General features: G+C 38.1%; 2 protein-coding genes across 4 annotated transcripts; one reads left to right on the top strand and one right to left on the bottom strand.

The window, feature by feature from the left end:
• Positions 1-140: 140 nt before the first annotated feature.
• LOC137945942 (probable inositol oxygenase) lies at positions 141-2,429 on the top strand. The gene is made up of 11 exons (XM_068792052.1): positions 141-204; positions 349-472; positions 585-666; positions 771-975; positions 1,114-1,173; positions 1,267-1,319; positions 1,456-1,578; positions 1,676-1,745; positions 1,840-1,918; positions 2,011-2,092; positions 2,206-2,429. The coding sequence occupies exons 1-11, from the start codon at positions 186-188 to the stop codon at positions 2,230-2,232; spliced, it is 924 nt and encodes a 307-aa protein (XP_068648153.1). The 5' UTR covers positions 141-185; the 3' UTR covers positions 2,233-2,429.
• A 579-nt stretch (positions 2,430-3,008) lies between these two features.
• On the bottom strand, positions 3,009-14,173 carry LOC137946122 (mediator of RNA polymerase II transcription subunit 6). 3 transcript variants are annotated; one of them, XM_068792314.1, is made up of 5 exons: positions 13,794-14,173; positions 13,214-13,388; positions 8,044-8,113; positions 4,030-4,139; positions 3,009-3,272 (listed from the first exon to the last, which is right to left on the bottom strand). In XM_068792314.1, the coding sequence occupies exons 1-5, from the start codon at positions 14,054-14,056 to the stop codon at positions 3,108-3,110; spliced, it is 783 nt and encodes a 260-aa protein (XP_068648415.1). In that variant the 5' UTR covers positions 14,057-14,173; the 3' UTR covers positions 3,009-3,107. The 3 variants fall into 3 exon arrangements, with proteins under 3 accessions (XP_068648415.1, XP_068648414.1, XP_068648416.1); XM_068792313.1 differs by having other exon boundaries at positions 3,009-3,262; XM_068792315.1 differs by lacking the exon at positions 4,030-4,139 and having other exon boundaries at positions 3,009-3,262.
• Between the last annotated feature and the right edge of the window lie 3,328 nt (positions 14,174-17,501).

The raw sequence follows: 17,501 nt of genomic DNA, 5'->3' as shown, positions 1-17,501 counted from the left end.
GGTTGTACAAGTGGTGAACTTTCAAAATTTTACATAGTGGTGGAGATGTAAATTAGCGGAGAAGCGAGGCGGTTGTTTGGAAGGCCAGCCTAGGCTATAAAAGGGCTGGCGAGAAGCGCCCCGGGCATCCGCGGCTTCTCCATTCCGTCTCTGTGGGCTTGGGTAATAGCGTCGCCCCTTTTGCCATGACGATCATCGTTCCAGGTAGAAATTTTCCTAGTTTTTTTGTTGCAATTTCTTAGAAATTCATCTCTTTTCATAGCTTCTAGTTTTGGATTTATGGAACAGATATGCATTTAATCACTTTCACATCCGCAACAATTTTATTTGTGTGTTTGTTCTATTTAGAACCTATCCTTTCCGCCAGTAACAACTCTGTGGCTGAAGCTAAGGAGGAAGGAGATGACGGATCGCTTAAGCTTGACGGAGGCTTTGTGGTTCCTGACAACAATGCGTTCGGGACTTCCTTCAGGTTAGTGCTGTTAATTAGTGATGTTGTTAGTAGTGTTGCTACAATCGATTGTGGATTAATTTGACTCAGTCTTTACAAGACTGATGGATTAGATATGGTTTAATTTTTGAAGGGATTACAACAAGGAAAATGACAGGACCGCAATCGTGGAGGAAACTTACAGATTAAATCACATTTATCAGACCTATGGATTCGTAAGAATAGTCTTTGTGGTATCTCAATAAATTACTGATAAGTTAAGGAAAAAAGAAAGGATACAAAAAAAATTAATCTGTGGTATGATTTGGTGGAAGTACAGGCAGTGGAAAAGAAAGAGGACTATGCGAAGCTTGACAAAGCTAAGATGAGCATTTGGGAGTGCTGCGATCTATTGAACGAGTTTGTTGACGAGAGCGATCCGGATTTGGATGAGCCACAGATTGAACATCTCCTCCAATCAGCGGAGGCCATTCGAAGGGACTATCCCGGTGAAGATTGGCTTCATCTCACTGCTCTCATCCACGGTTCGCATTTTATCACATTATCGGATCTTCGTCTTCCTATTTGTAGCTTAACTTTTACGTGAAACCATTCCAGAAAAATTGTGAAGCCCGCCCGCATGCATGTAGGCATGATGCTTAGCACAAGTGTTCTTTGTGCAGATCTCGGAAAGGTTTTGCTCCACCAGTCATTCGGTGCTCAACCCCAGTGGTGTACAGTCGGTAAGTAGGACAAAAATCTTGAAATTGTGTTTTCTTCATTGCTATTTATTCTTTAATCTTTATTTATTAATTAAAGAGTTTTCATTTTGAAAGGTGACACTTTTCCTCTGGGATGTGCATTTGACGCGGCGGTAGTTCACTCTCAGGTAACACTACTCATTCTTCACCATAAATCGATGCAACGACGTCTTGCATGTTTTTTTTTCCAGGTGACTTGTCAACTTCAATAAATTGATGATCCGATGAACCTTTTTTTTTTTTTAAAAATGCATTTTAATCCAGTTCTTCAAGGAAAACCCGGACTCGCAGAACCCGATCTTCTCGACAAAGCTCGGAATCTACTCAGAGAACTGCGGGCTGGACAAGGTCACCATGTCCTGGGGACACGACGAGTACATGTACCTGGTAAGGCACGCAGGTTTCATCTTCCTATCTTTTATTTTTCTGTACCTTTTCAATTTGAATTGGGCAAATTGAGCCACTGACGGAATTTCACGACTAGGTGGCGAAGGGGAACGACACGAAGCTACCTCCAGAGGCCCTTTTCGTCATCAGGTTCCATTCCTTCTATGGTGGGTGGGATCCAACCTGTTGTTCCTACACTGTTTTTTTTTTTTTTTTCTTAGAGTGGATGTCAGAGTTTGCTATATACGACTTATGTTGCAGCTTTGCATCGAGATGGAGCTTACTCATATTTAATGAATGACGAGGACAAGAAGATGCTCAAATGGGTTCATATTTTCAAGTAAGTTGGTGTTCTCCCATGGCAGCTCTCAATTCTCTTTCATCATCTTATTCTGAATAATCATGGGGGATTTTATCTTTCACTGCACGCAGCAAATATGATCTATACAGTAAAAGCAAGGTGCGGGTCGACTTGGAGAAAGTCAAACCTTACTACCTTTCTCTCATTGACAAGGTAGCCATTTGCGTATATGCCTGCCCTTCTCTTTGGTTTCAGTGCTTTATTTTGTTTCAGAATCGTCGGATTGTTCTATTCCATTCATGATCATTCTCCACTCTTTGCTTCAGTATTTCCCCGCCAAGCTTCGATGGTGAGAGATATATACGAGGAGTTGGGCTCATAATCATGGGGACTGCCAATATCTGAGACGCCTGGATAGTTACTAGTTTTTATACAGTGAAGTTAATAGCTCGTCTTATCGTAGTAGGTTTTGAATGATCAAGTGATCTTTTGTATCCATCTGAATCTCTCATAGGTCCGTAAATGGATAAATAAAAAAGTGGGACATGCTTCCATGGATCTCCTATCACTTACATCACATCTGGGTCTCCATCCTTAAACTAGGACCCGAAAATGAAAAATTCGTTTTAACCCTTTATAAGTAGTCCAGTCCAGACGAATGCACCACCATTGCACCCAGAATAATGAATCTTGGGGGTCTGGCATGCCCATCAATCAAATTGAGATTTGTCTAAATGACTCGATGCTCCTTAACGGTTGTAGAGTCGAGCACCTCGCGCTTTTGATTTCTTATATTGCTGTAGGATGACGAAGTCAAGTAATAAACATCTAAAATAGGTTAAATTGGAGAATGTTGTAAATAATTAAAAAAATAAATAAAAATGTTGTAAATCAAACAGCTGATTTCAACTGTAAAGACCTGCCCAGAACGTTGTATATCATATTTGTGATTTGATTTGACTCTTTGATGCCATTCGCTCTTTGCCCCCGCATCATAGAATCGTTGGCTCTCTTTGTTTACAACTTCCTTTATTAATTGTGAGAACGAGAATGCCACTAGATGCCGCTACCTACTTAACCTCTAAAAAGAAAGAAAGAAACAGAAACTGAAGACGCTGAAAACAGAGTAAACCAACCAAGGCCATCTCTTCTGGGGAGAATCATACTCTTTTACTGGGAAAATAAAGATACACGTTATACAAATGCTACTAGAGGATGAATTTTTGGATCACTGAAATCTTGCCCTTTTTGATGGACCTTGATCAATAATAGGATCAACAGGAGAAACTTGCTGTTCTTCCTGTTGTTGACCATCAGGACCTTTGTCTGCATCCGAACTTGGTCGTGGAGCATAGCCTTCTGGAAATGGAGGTGGAGGTGGTACTGGGGGAAGCTGCACATTATTATCACAAATAAATGACTCAAATGTATTACATATGATTTTGGATAATAAATGCAAACAATATGGCACAATTTCAAACCAAATACGAGTTGTTTGCAATCTCCAGACTGGTCTATCTGAGAGATCAAAGAAGAAGCTTCGAGGTCTTGAGAGTTTTTTAGGAGAAACTGGAATTCTTCTCACAAAATGTAGCAAAGCTGTCAACTGAATTTGAACAAATTTTTATGTAAAACTGCGCTGCCAGAACTTTACTGTGGCAGCTCATTGCTCTGTGAACTGCTGGAGTTGGGAGGAGCCTCACGATGTGTATTTCAATGAGCGCATGATTTAACTCATCACTGGATGCAACATTTTCAGATATTCAGGGCTCGACATTAATCTAATTTCCATAATCATGGTCACCATCGTTCTTTACAGTTTCATCTCTACTCCATCGTTCCTAACATGTAACAAATCCCTTCATGCAAATATTATTCTTTGAACAAATATGATACTATGTGCTAACTCTTCTTTCCAAATCTTCTCTTTTTGTCAATTCCTTGCAGAGATTTTTTTTTAATGATTTCCATTTACTTTTCTTCTAAAAACATTGTTGATTATTATTTAATATTTTTCTGATGATCAAGATCAGAAACTTAATTCTTGAGGTATTAATTTTGTTTTCCTAGATCTCCAGTGTTTCACAAGAGTGAGACTCTTCTCATAAAAGCAACCATAGACTTCAGAATCAGAAAAAGGAAGAAGTTACCTTCCGTTGTAATGAGGCAAGAATATGATCAACTCGCTTCACTTCCTTCAAGTCTATGGTTTCTTTTCCACTCTTTGGTTCAATGCTTGTGCTTTCACTTTCAGCATCCACTGCAACTCAACCAACATATACTTTAGCAATAAAACAATAAACTTCAAATACTATTTGTCTGAAAAGCACATGGAGAAGAAATAAATATTCATCAAACATAAATCTATGTCAATCATGCATACATGCATAGCCAGCCCCAAAAGTTGAAACAAGGCTTTGATGATGACGTGACAAATCATTTTTAAGATCCGACTCTCTTCAACCTTTACAGAGTCAAATGACCATATCCTTGTTTACTGCCTTTTTTCCTCCCTAGCCCGTTCCTCTCTGATCTTGTGGAGACTCTCTCTTTCGGTAATTAATGAAATATCTTCTCCATCCTATTGCCTATTCTCAGCTAAATATATCACCTGTATTTCAGCTTCATGAATGTATTGGTGGGCAAGCATCCTCATTAAGTCTTCTTTGTTTTTTATCATCTCCAAAAGAACCATGATTTGCAAGCATTTTGGGGTGCCAAAGAAGACATATTTAGGTGCCTTCTAGCTCTTTCATCACAGCCTTCCCAAATGCAGGATTCGAGTGACAATGCTTATATAGGAAAACCTTGAAAAGGGTATTGCGAGAAGACGCGAGCCTCCTATTACTCACCGGGAGTAAATGAAACTCTAAGCTCCAGACGAAATACCTTCCCCCTTTCTATAGAAGCACCCTTTTAGATCAGTGACACAATCTTTAAGAAAAAATATGGGTTGCATGAATGGATGGTTATGTCATTTGGATTGTCGAATGCACCTAGCACTTTTATGCGCATGATGACACAAGTGCTTTGACCATTTCTTGGCAAGTTCTTGGTGGTCTATGTTGATAACATCCTCATTTATAACCAAACCAAAGACCAGCGCCTTGACCACCTTCGCCTAGTTTGCCACTTGCTCCAGAAGGAAAACTTTATGCCAATCTCCAGAAATGTTTATTCCTAACTGATCAAGTAATTTTCTTGGGCTTTATAGTAACTCCTACAGATCCCCAGAAAGTAAAAACAATTGTTGAGTGGTTGGAACCTTCTACCATGCATGAGGTTCGTAGATTTCATGGTTTAACCACTTTTTACCGATAATTTATTAGGGGATTCAGTTCCTTCATGACACCCATCATAGATTGCATGAAGAAAGGAGAGTTCTCGTGGTAAAGTTGCCTCTTGCGCATTCTAAGAAATTAAGAAACATAAGACAGAGACCTATTATGAGATTACCTAATTTTCTATGGTTTTCGAAGTCGAATGCGATGCATTAGGTATCGGAATAGGTAGAGTAATAAGTCAAGAGCGACATCCGATCACATTAGTTAAAAACTTAACGACGCCAAACAAAAGTATTCGACCTATGATAAGGAATTCTATGCGGTTGTACAAGCTTTACGTTATTGGCATCACTATCTCCTTCCGCATGAATTTTTCTTGCACACCGATCACTAGGCCCTTCGATATATCAATTCTCAAAAGAAACACAACACTAGGCATGGGTGATGGGTCGAGTACCTACAAGCATACTCTTTTGTCTTAAAGCACCTATCCGAGAGTGTGAATAAAGTGGCAAATGCCCTCAATCGCAGGATTACCTTATTGTTTGTTGTGAGCGTGCAAGTTACTGGTTTTGAGAAGATCAAAGATGACTATGTTTCCTGCCCCGACTTTGGTAAGGTGTACACTGAATTGAGAGAGGGACACCGGCTCATTATCAATGACTTCTATCTCCAGATGACTATTTATTTCACGTAGAAAAGCTATGAGTTCCCTGTATGTCAGTGCGAGACTTTTGGGTTTTGGAACTCCATGTAGGAGGACTTGGGGGATATTTTGGGCAAAATAGAACAATTGAGAAGGTGGATAGTCGATTTTATTGGCCGAGCATAAAAAGGACATCGCAAAACTAGTTGAACAGTGTAGGACATGTCAATTGGGTAAACATAGGAAACAAAACACTGGGTTATATATGCCCCTACTAGTCTCTACATGCCCTTGGCAAGACCTCAACATCGATTTTGTCTTAGGTCTACAATGTACCTTTTGGAAAAATGACTCCATCTTTGTTGTGGTAGATCGTTTTTCCAAGATGACTCATTTTATCCATTGTGCTAAAACTTTCGATGCATCCAAAGTCGCTCGACTATTCTTTGATGAGATCATCAAGCAATACGGTCTTCCTCAGACCATAGTTTTTTATACGGATGTTAGCTTCATGAGCTACTTTTGAAAAACTTTGTGGCACTTACTAGGTATACAATTGAAATTTTCTACTGCCTACCATCCAAAGACTGATGGTCAGACTGAAGTCATTAACTACAATTTAGGGAACCTACTTCGGTGCCTTGTGGGCGACCATCATCGGACATGGGGGTTAATTCTTCCAACTGCACAATTTGCATACAATAACTTGGTGAATAGATCAATAGGTATGAGCCCGTTTCAAGTTATCCATATGTATGAACATAGGAAACCTTTAGACCTCATACCAATGTCTCCCCATGCTAGGGTCTCTGAGCCCGCCGTTTCATTTGCACGTAGAGTCCAAGAATTGCATGCTGAAGTTAATAAACGTATTCGCACAAGTAATGCCCAGTACAAAATGTATGTTGATATGCTTAAAAATGCTAAAAATTTAATGAGGGTGAATATGTCATGGTTCGGATTCTACCCCAGCGGCTACCTTCGAGGCAAGCTCGAAAGCTGCAAGCCCGTAGTGCAGGACCATTTAAGAAGCTAAAGAGAGTAGGAACTAATGCTTATGTTGTTGATTTGCCACCTGAATCTAGCATTAGCTCCACTTTTAACATTGAGGATTTGATCGCATACAGGGGTCCTTCATCCATTCCTGATAATCCATTTTGTCTGACCCCTTCTGACTCTACCATTTCGTCCAATACAACACCTATTTCTCATGTGCAGTAGTTGGATCTGGATTTCTTCGCATATTATCAAAGCCTCTAGGAGTTACACTCGATGAGGTCAAGATTTGCCTACCTCAGGAGAGTTGGTGGGGACACCAATGTGCAACTAGTCACCCGAGTTTACACTCAGAAGTATTGAGCCCCACCAGTATCCACTACATTGTGGTTGGGTGATTCCATATATTTGTAATTCCTTTATTTCATTTTATTTTGTTTTTTATTCTTCCTGATTTTACGAGATTTATAATTTAGTGATTTATCTCTTTTTGAATTTCAATTTTTCCTTTATTAGTTGATTGTAATCGGATTACTGAAAGAGAATGATGATGAATTGAAATTTTCCTCCTACTGTTATCTCCTTCCCGATCTTTCTCTTCATCCTCTCTAATCTTCTCTTTCTTCTTCTTCTCAATTCCTCTTCTCTTTATCTGTTTCTCCTATTTTCTTCAGTAATTTCACCGTTAGAGTCATTAAATCACGCTCGTCCCGCATCACAGTCACTGATGAAAAAAGTGACAATTGAACCCAAAGAGAGCATGTACAATTTGAGATAAGTCTGCTTCATTCCCTCTCTAACAAATTCTGACTAAAATAGGAATCTCCTAAAATAAGTGGCTTTCAAACTACTTCTCGCATGACCTATAAAAGCTTCTTCTCATCATTAGGAAAGTCTTTTAAAATGGAAAACGCTTGTAGAAGTGTCAATAGTTTCAACAGTAAACAGCATATTTAATTTTTTTTCTTTTTTACCCTTTATTTGTTCCATTAATTATAGTTCTCAAGTCCTCTTAATCAATTCCAGCTAGTAGTGGAGAAAAGCCTTGTGACCTTCAGTAGTAGAAAATTGTTGATAAGGCCATACAAAATCCTCATGCAAGATAGTCACCACATGACCAATAAGCTCCACTTAAGCATTAAGAGAAAGCAAAGAAGTAAAAAAAAGGGAAAAAAATTCATGGCCAAACACAGATGACAAAAATCATTAAAAGAGATTATTCACATCTGAGCTCATACCATAACCAATCTTTTCCAATTTTGATGCAGCAGTTGTAAAAGCCTTTGATATATGATATAATGCTCGACCCTGTCACATTGACACTCAGTTAGACACGAGGCAAAGTAGTTCCTGAAGGTAACATAAGCTACTTTTAGCATTGAAGAAGAAACAAGACATGTTTGGCCATAGACAACAGCCTTACCCCCACAAAAATCAAAGAGAATAGATCTCATAAGTTTAGTACCACTACATGCAAGAAAGGAACATACAGCCATCCACAATTCAGAGCCAAAAAACAGATAGCGGACATAGTTGTTTACAGGAAGTGAGTAAAGTTACTAACCGAGATGTCCAAAGTTATCAACTGGAAGCAAATCATTTAAACTGAAACCTAAAACAGGCATCACAAAGATGTTGCTACAGAATTCATGAAGTAGGAATTGAGGGTTATTACAAGATCAATTTAGCAAAAAACTGACCTTGGTATGGGCTCCCCTACCAACAACAAGAACAGGAGAACCACTTTTTTCTTCCTATTAATATAGATTTTTTGAAAAGCTTCCTATTAATATAGATGGCATCAACAAATAATACTCGCAGTTGAAAAAAAATGATCGCAATTATCATCTCATCATTATGATTGTTTTGTTTATTTATCACAATTAAATAGTATAATTTCATTGATCTATTGATTTATTTATTTGATATTATCTAATAAAACCTGTTGGAAGATGGGCCCAAGCTCACATGACCAAAGAAGGCCCACACATCCAACTGTGTGGAAGATGGACCCAAGTCCACATGACTAAAGAAGGTCAACACGTCCAAGTGTGTGGAAGGTGGAACCAAACCCACACATCCAAGTGTGTGGAAGATGGGCTCAAGCCCACGGACCAAAGAGAAGGCCCACATATGTGACATGATGGTAAATAAAGAGACATCTCATAAAGATGGCACTGATGTAATTAGTTTATGATTTATATCTCTTATTCACTCTTACTAGGGTAAAGGGTATTCTTGTAATATTAGTACTTTTGACATCTATAAATACAACTTAAGGGGGAGGGTTTGGACTAGTCCATAACCCTATTCTTCCTCCTCTTTGCTCCAAATCCGTTACTCTTCCTCTCTCCTCCTAAAACCTTCTCTCCACAACTCTTCTTCTTCTTCTCACCCCTTAATCCTCTTCTACCATGATTATCCATTATGGAATCCTAAGTTTCAACAAGGTATCAAAGTAGGTAATGATCTGAGATGTAAAAGGAGAAGAAGATGGAGAAGAAACAGAGGAGGAAGAAGAAAAAAAAAGAAGAAAAGGAAAAAAGAGGAGTTTCTCGTTTTCCCTTAAGTCTTATTTCTATATTTCTTTATTTCATTGGATGTTTCACTCTCTTGACGTATTTAACATGTAGAAAATTATATACCGTTGGAAAGATATTTGAGTATAGTTTCCAACTCAAAAAGAATCATTGAAATCAGATTTTTCTAGAAAGAGAAATCGACATCTGAAGCAGCAAAGGTAAAGCAACAGAAAAGTTTTGTGCAACAGCAGAAAACTTCATACTTCGAGCTGTTTTATGCTATAAAGAACGAGACTTTATATGGAGAATTATATATCAAAAGAAATATATGTAAGTCCATTTTTTTACCTATTCAACTAATTCTCATTCTGAGTTTTTTAGATGAAGATATCAATCTTGGAAGAGTTAATAGTCATTCTGGCCAAAGAAGAAAGAATACTCAGTTCGGCTAGATTACAGAGTCCGAAATCTATCAGATTATTTATGAAGAAGTACATGGTTGAAATTTACTTAAGTCTAGTTTCAAAAGGAGAAAATTTTATGTCAATTGGATCTATATTTAAGGAGATATTCACATCGGAAGAATCAAAGGTCATGTTGGTATACTATTGCATGCGAAGATGGGATTTAAGCCGAATTTTTTGCTTAAATTTTTGAGTTGCTGCTATTGATCAACAATATCAGGAAACTATCTCACGATCTACCCTTGGAATTTTTTTTTTTTTTGTTAACTAAAAATATCTGGAAAAAATCTTTAGAAGATCATCTTATTTTCAGAAACTTTCCTTGATTTATTTGTCAAATATTTCAAGAAAAAAAAAAGGAATTCAAGAAAAAAAGGCAAGGAAAGGTGTCTTCTTTGATTGCTAAGTTGGCAGCAATTGAAGGAGTAAAGTACCTTATTTAGAAGATTTTTCCAGCCACGAATTTTGTGAGATTTTGTTGGTTTTTTGAAAGATTACAAAGAATTTGATTTGGTATCCTTACCTAAAAATTTAAGGCAAGAAAAGATTGAAATATTTAGCTTGGCTTGAGTTACTTGGTTTACAATATTTGAGCTAGTGAAGTTGTTGATACTATCCTTCTTTTACTTGACCATACAAAAGGTGGATTAGTACTTGAGCTTGCAAAATATGTGTTGACTTTAAGCTGGGATCATTGACATTATCTCCCAGCTTGAGGGGGAGAATAGAAGGAGAAGTATGAAGGATGAGCACATTGGAGATTACTGAATTTATTGATTATCAAACAACACTTAGTTCAACTTATTATTGGCAGTCCATTACTCAGCTTGACTCACTCACTCATGGTCAAAGTTACTATTTGTTATCTGCTACCGGCTTGACTCCAACATGATTATTACCCTGGATTATCCTCAACTTTTTACTTGGTGCATAGCTTCTTTATTCAAGGATGGACTTGTTGTAGATTATCTTATGTGTCCTTCTTGCTCTTAAGGACTTTTACTACCTATTGGTTATCCGTTGCTATATAACTACCTATTTGGTATGTGCTATTTTGGCATTGGCCCATATCCGCTGCTGCTATTGTGTCTATCTGATTGAGACATTATTATTGCAGGACTTCTCAGTTGCTGATTGTTGTCAGCATTGGTTACTCCGATGAAGAAGAAAGTACATGGTGGCCCCAGAATATTATCTTTCGGTGATTACCTTTTACTCCCTTATTTGGCAGTTTTACTCCTACGTATTGAGAGTCGGTGCCCTGTGTTGGGACACCGTGATGGAGGAGTTTATTTGTTCACTTCTGAGCAATGCCTATAGACCCACTACCTACAGAGGATAGGAGTGTGCCCAACATCCAACATGAGTCAAATCTATTATTCACCCAAGAGTTTTTTTTAGCTACCCTGAGAAAGTGGGTAGACTCTGTGCCCCACAGTAGGGCTACTTTTCCGCCTGTGAAATTGAGCAAAAAGTATTTTTGACTATGACCATTTGACTAGAGTATGGAGAAATGTCTTACGGCTAGGAGTGATTTTACTCTCTCTTATATTATGCCAGTTGGGTCTCTTGGAAAAGAACAAGAGACCACCAACTTGAGGGGGAGTGTTAGAAGATATGGTGGACTGCCATTTTATATGGGAAGATCATATACACCATTTGTAGTAAGCTAGGTGTTTGCTTGAGGGGGAGTGTTGGAAGATGAGCCCAAGCTCACACGTCCAAGTGTGTGGAAGATGGACCCAAGCCCACGCATCCAAGTATGTGAAAGATGAGCTCAAGCCCACAGACCAAGGAGAAGGCCCAAATGCCCACACAGTGGTGGCATGATGGTCAATAAAGAGTCATCCATAAAGATGACATTGATGTAATTAGTTTATCATATATGTCTCTTATTAACTCTTATTAAGGTGAAGAGTATTCTTGTAATATCGGTATTTTGACATCAATAAATACAACTTAAGGGAGAGTGTTTGGACAAATCCATAACCCTATTCTTCCTCCTTTTTGCTCCAAATTGTTACTCTTCCTCTTCTCCTCCTAAAACCTCCTTTTTTTTTTTTTTTTTTTTTTTGATAAAGTCCTAAAACCTCCTCTCCACAACTCTTCTTCTTCTTCTCATCCCTTAATCATCTTCTACCATGATTATCCATCATGGAATCCTCAGTTTCAACAACCAACCATAGTACAAACATTTGTTTTTTCAATAACTATATTGTAAGAATAATGAGATGTCCTCTCCAATTATTAAGTGTTTCTAAACTACTAATTTCTAGTTATCTTGAAGGTGTCACTGAAAGGCGCCCGACTACTGAAACAATTACAACATGAGAACCACCTGAAATCAATAACCATCTGAGGCTGATCTCATGTGGAGTTAGAATAAATAGAAGAGAAGATGCTGAAGAGGTATCAATACAAGAACCATCTTAGTAAAAGTGCACCATCAATGCCTAGTTCAAATATGATGCTCACAAGACAATCCATAAATATTTTCTCCTTTTCTTTTTTCCAGATGAGAGCCTCCTTTTTTTGTCTTTTCTTGGGATCTATACCCTCGAGTCCAATCTACATCACACCATTCTTCAATTACCAACTTCTCTCCAAGGTTCAAACACCACCAATTGGGCTAAAATTTGCCCCACATTCTAAATTCCCAGACACTTAGTCTCTGCCTACAAAAGAAAAGGTTCCTCTCCACCATGCACAACACGCCAGCTGAATCTTCACCAGCCTTTACAAAAACTAACCAGACTTTTCTTTTCTTTTATCTAGCAAAAAAACTGACCAGAGATCTGAGCAGCAGACTTCAAAAAAAGGCTTAATCCCTATAATACACATATAAAGAGAAAAGAGACTTTCCATCCACAGTGTCAATGTTTTTTTTTTAAACTTCTCTCCAAACCCCAAACCCTAATTAATCTCACATCTCTATATAGTACCTCAAAGAAAGTCCATTTGCTTTCTTTACAATTTATTTATTATACAACCTCAGCATATTTCTAACATTTTACACATATGAGCACAAATAATACATGTAGGTCTTTTTTCCACTTTGAAATGACATGGTTTGAGGCCAAAAGATATCAAATATTATCTCAGCACTGGAACGAGGATATGAAAAATTTGATTCAACATAACTAGCTGGGACATTTTCAATGAAGAAAAACAATGATTGCAGAGTGACACCTATCACTAGTACTGAGGGCTGTCCTAGAAACAGGGTTCAGTGCTCACCTGTGGCTGACACCTGTGTCTGCCATTGGATGATCTATACTTAATTAACACACTGCTCTGAAGTTCAAAACATGCAGGATTCATAGAAAATGCATAGCTTGTTGAAAAACACAATTAAGCAACCCAAAATAGCATTGATACAAGGGAGAACAAAACAAATAGATGATAAAAAGAAAAGAACTTACAATTCTAGCTGCAAAGACATTGGAAAGTTGAGGTGCTTGATAAATAGAACCATCAAGAACGTAGTAAGTTAGCATGGGAGTGACCTTCTCAGGTCCATCTCTCTTCTGCTTTCGGATAACAAAGAGATGAGGCTCCATAACTTCGTTCAACATGTACTCATTTCCAGTCATCTTCCTGTAGGATTATGGTGCACGTGAAATCAAGTTACACATTCAAGAATAACTACAACTACTTGATTAAAGTAACAACAGCAAGAGAGGGGAATGCATAGCTGATTATTTTTCCAGCTAGTAGTCGATAAACATCAGCATCAAATTAATTCCCATCGTGTTTTACATATGAAATGCTGCCCAAATGTTTCCGTTAAAAAATGACTAAGAATCAATTCAAGCATCATTTCCTTGTCCATTTCTTCCAAAGGAAGCTGTCACTTTATGGCTAAATCTAACTAACATTAAAAAAAATTAGAAAATTACCAAAACAATTCAAGAGTTTTTAGTTTCAGAGAACAAAATACACCTATTCTGAGGAAGTCAAATACTGGTAAATTTCAGTAACTTCAAAGAGGGGAGAACTCACGAGAGGTGAGAGATGTCAAGGGGATGAACTGATCGTGACCGAAGCTGCTCGTTATTACAGGTCCTATCATAGAAAGGTGAGAGAGCAAAGTAATCAAAGACGAAATTACGATCAAGCGGGTAGCTGTTCAGCCACAGCTGATCTCGGAAGCAGATCCCTGTCATGTCCGTCCCAGGCGGAGGCGGCAATGCTGGGTTTCCATCAAAAGTAGAATTTCCAGCCCCCATACCGGGGTTTGGTGGTGGGAGAGGCGTTGCTGCCATTTTCTACGTTTCTTCCCCACGCTCGCCAGTCGCTCTCACAGTCTCACTTCCTACCCGGAGGTGGCAAAATGTTGGACTGGAAACTCGAAACGACGAACTGCCGGACTACAATACTTGGGTTCTTTGCCTTTATGTAAGAGGAGGATCAATCTTGTTTCCTTCCTTGACTAAGGTCACAGAGGCCTACCGGACCCAGGCCGAGAGGTCCAGGAGCCAGTCTGACCCAGAATGGGCATGGAAGGCCCGTTTAAAATTTGTAACCCTGAATCCACCCTTTTTCTGCCGAAGAGAACGGAGAGGATTAAATATATTTATTTAAATATATGATCTTCTTGTCATTGAATTAAATTGTATATTTTTATATTTAAAATTATTTATAAAAAAAACTAAAATAAAAGCTCATTTGTATTTTGAATGAGATTCAACTCTATGATAAATATATTTGTTATAATAATTATTTATAATAACTACTTATTTTATATCAAATAATATTTATTTAAAAAAAAAGCTAAATACACTTACCCTATAATTTTTATGTTAAAAGTATTATTCTTATGATAGAATTATATTATTTAATTTACAAACACACAAATCACTCTTTTATTGTTTTTTTTATAATAATGAGATTGTCAATATTTTTCTAACCTTTGTAGCAAATCAAAGTGAATTATTTAGTTTTCTATGGGATGTAACCTAACCCTAAATTATTGAAAGCATAATTAATCTTGTAGACAAGTGCCCGTAGTGACTTCTCGATTTTTTTTTTATTTTTTTTATTTTAGAACACCATTTTTTATTTTTTGAATATTTTTACTTTGTAATAAAACAACAATCAAATTTTCAAAAGTGAAAAATGTCAAAGGTGGGTAGTTCCTTCTAGGCGGTTTCCACCGAGTGGTTCCCTCCGCTACTGATAGGTTAAGTACTTTTGTATTTAACAAACCGATCTATCGGATTATATTGGCTAAGTGTTTGATATGGTATTAAAGTCGGTAACATATTCTGAGTACTTAACTCGATCTTTTGGATTGTATTGATTAGGCCTTGGTGTTAGAAAAAAATAAATTATATTATGGGATAAGTAACTTCTATGGATCAAACGAAAGAGGCCTAAAAAATATAATTAGGATCCAGTAATGTGTAGGTACATGTGTAGTGGAAGAGAGTGCACCAGATGGACTAGTTGTTAGCCGTCAGTGTCAATCTTCTCCGAACCCGTGCACCCCTTCTACGATTCTTTCGCCTGGTTCCATTTATTTATGATATCTTGCACTAGATTTGTATGCCTTTTGACTTCTTCTTTATCTTTTCTGCAATCACATAAATTATTATCCCATTCTTATCTTATATTATATATGCTATCTCCATATCATCACTTAGCTAACACTTCTTGAAGATGTGCCACATCGCCTTAATTAGTATTTTTAATCTTATTATTTGGGATTTTCTTGTGAACCAGAGACAGAGAGAGAGAGAGAGTGGAAGATGAGAAGGATAAGAACAGTGGTCGTTGACTCATCAACATCCTCTTTCAAATTGAAATAGTTTAGAGACTAATGGATTAGTTCTAATCTTGAATGAAAGATAAAGGGAGAAAGTGGTTAAGAGTACACTTTCACATGGTTTGAGCTCATTCTGGAGCTCGTTCTCATCCGAATGCAATGATATCCGAGATGAAGCAAGCCCAGTTTGTTTTGGGTGTCTCACACGTTTGAGCCCCACTTTCTCTCTCTTAAATGGGTCCAAGCAGGCAGAGTCCTTATCTTCTGCTTCTTCTGCTGCTTCTCTGCACGGCTGCTTTTCTCTGAAGGGCCACACTTCAAAAACCAGGCTCCTATTTTACGTATTTCAAACTGTGGGATCTATCTGCAAGTGGGATTTGATTTGTCGAAGCTTCTCATAGTTTGATAAAATAAAGAAGGTCAATAGAAAGCAGCTTACCTACTTGCGCATTGCCTTCTTTCTACTGTTTTAAAACCCCCTTTTCTTTCCGATTCGGATGAGCTCTGTAAGACAGAAGCTCCAGAGGAATGAACCCCAGGATGCACTCAAAGGGTCTACTCGGTTGTTTAAAATCAGGAAGATACTGGTCGACTTTTGTGGTCACAATACGATGATTTTGAGCTTGTTGGAACCAGAAAAGGTTTGGTTTTATGTGGTAGAATCGGTTTCACTGCTTATAAAAGCATTTGGACCGGAGAAGCAATCGCCCTCCACAAATATCAGATTTTAAGCTATAAACATCATGGTGGTAGCCATCATTCCCTTCGTTTCGCTGCTTTTGTTTTGGCTGTCATTTTACCAGAGTTCACATCAACTATCAGTAGCAGTAGAAGTCTAACCATGACAAATTTATAAAATAAGTCCTGCTCTTCTGGGGTTAGGTAATTTCGGCTGAGGGAAGACGAAGACCCCCAAACACAACCCCGTCAAACACTGTTTTGATCACCCTTTTCACCCTTCTTTTAGTTTATTTTCAGAGATTACAATTATATGAGAACAAGAAGACGACCTCACCACTCACCCGTCACTTTTGATTTGCATTCCCGGGACGATGACTGAAAGAGCTGAGCATTAGATTCTAATAGGAAACCAATGAGGTCTCAACGGATGTGATACGCAATACAAATCAACCCGATTTTAGATGTCTTCAAATCCCCCGTTTCATCATCTCGCGTCGGCCAAATAATGTAACGAACTGCTTTATCGTCAAAGATGTAATTGAGAAAATTTCTGTCATGTACACCAGGAATTCCTTGTGCAATATCGCATTTTCAGAGATTCCTTTCGGTTTTGGTCCATGTCCACTCGTCATGATTCTCTTAGTCTTAAAAAAGGACTGGAACGCTCCGCTTCTTCGGAAGTTTGTGAACTGCTATCTCAATAATGCAGCATTAACATTACATTAAGCTGAATTAGCATGTGGTATTGTGGCTTTTAGAAGCCTGTTTAAATTTCACAGCTTAGCTAATAGAATTTGAAGTGACTAAGCGCAGGGGTGGCATCTAGCCATATATGTTCTAGTTTGCTTTATCTTTCTTACAGCAGTTAACAGAAAATTGTACCTGAGTTGATCATCTTCTTCCGCTGAGAAACCCAGTTCAATGTATTGAGCTTCTCGGTGTTTTTACCATCTCAGAGTTGCTTGTACAGAAAAAAACCAAAATGTTTCGTAAAGTCCAACATGATCCCCGGCACCGTTACAGCGAAACTCCTTTTAGTGCAAGTACATCAACGTCACCTCCGATTTCCAAAACCATTATGTCTTCTTCCCTCTTCTAATATTTCCCATTAATGGCCGTCCTCCCTCGGAGGCCATGTGTCTTTCCGCCGCAGCGCGGCTTTCCTTTCCCCTTCCCCACGCCATGTGATCCTCTCCTCACTCTTGACTCATCTCCGCTTTTGGGGAATCCGATACGATACATCGGTACGATGTTCGTCATGA

The sequence above is a fragment of the Aristolochia californica genome, unplaced genomic scaffold (assembly GCF_029961685.1).
Source record: "Aristolochia californica isolate CCGP_79_NKW_82.1479 unplaced genomic scaffold, dmAriCali1.0.hap1 SCAF_12, whole genome shotgun sequence".
NCBI lineage: Eukaryota > Viridiplantae > Streptophyta > Magnoliopsida > Piperales > Aristolochiaceae > Aristolochia > Aristolochia californica.
This window is presented reverse-complemented; position numbering and strand designations above follow the sequence as displayed.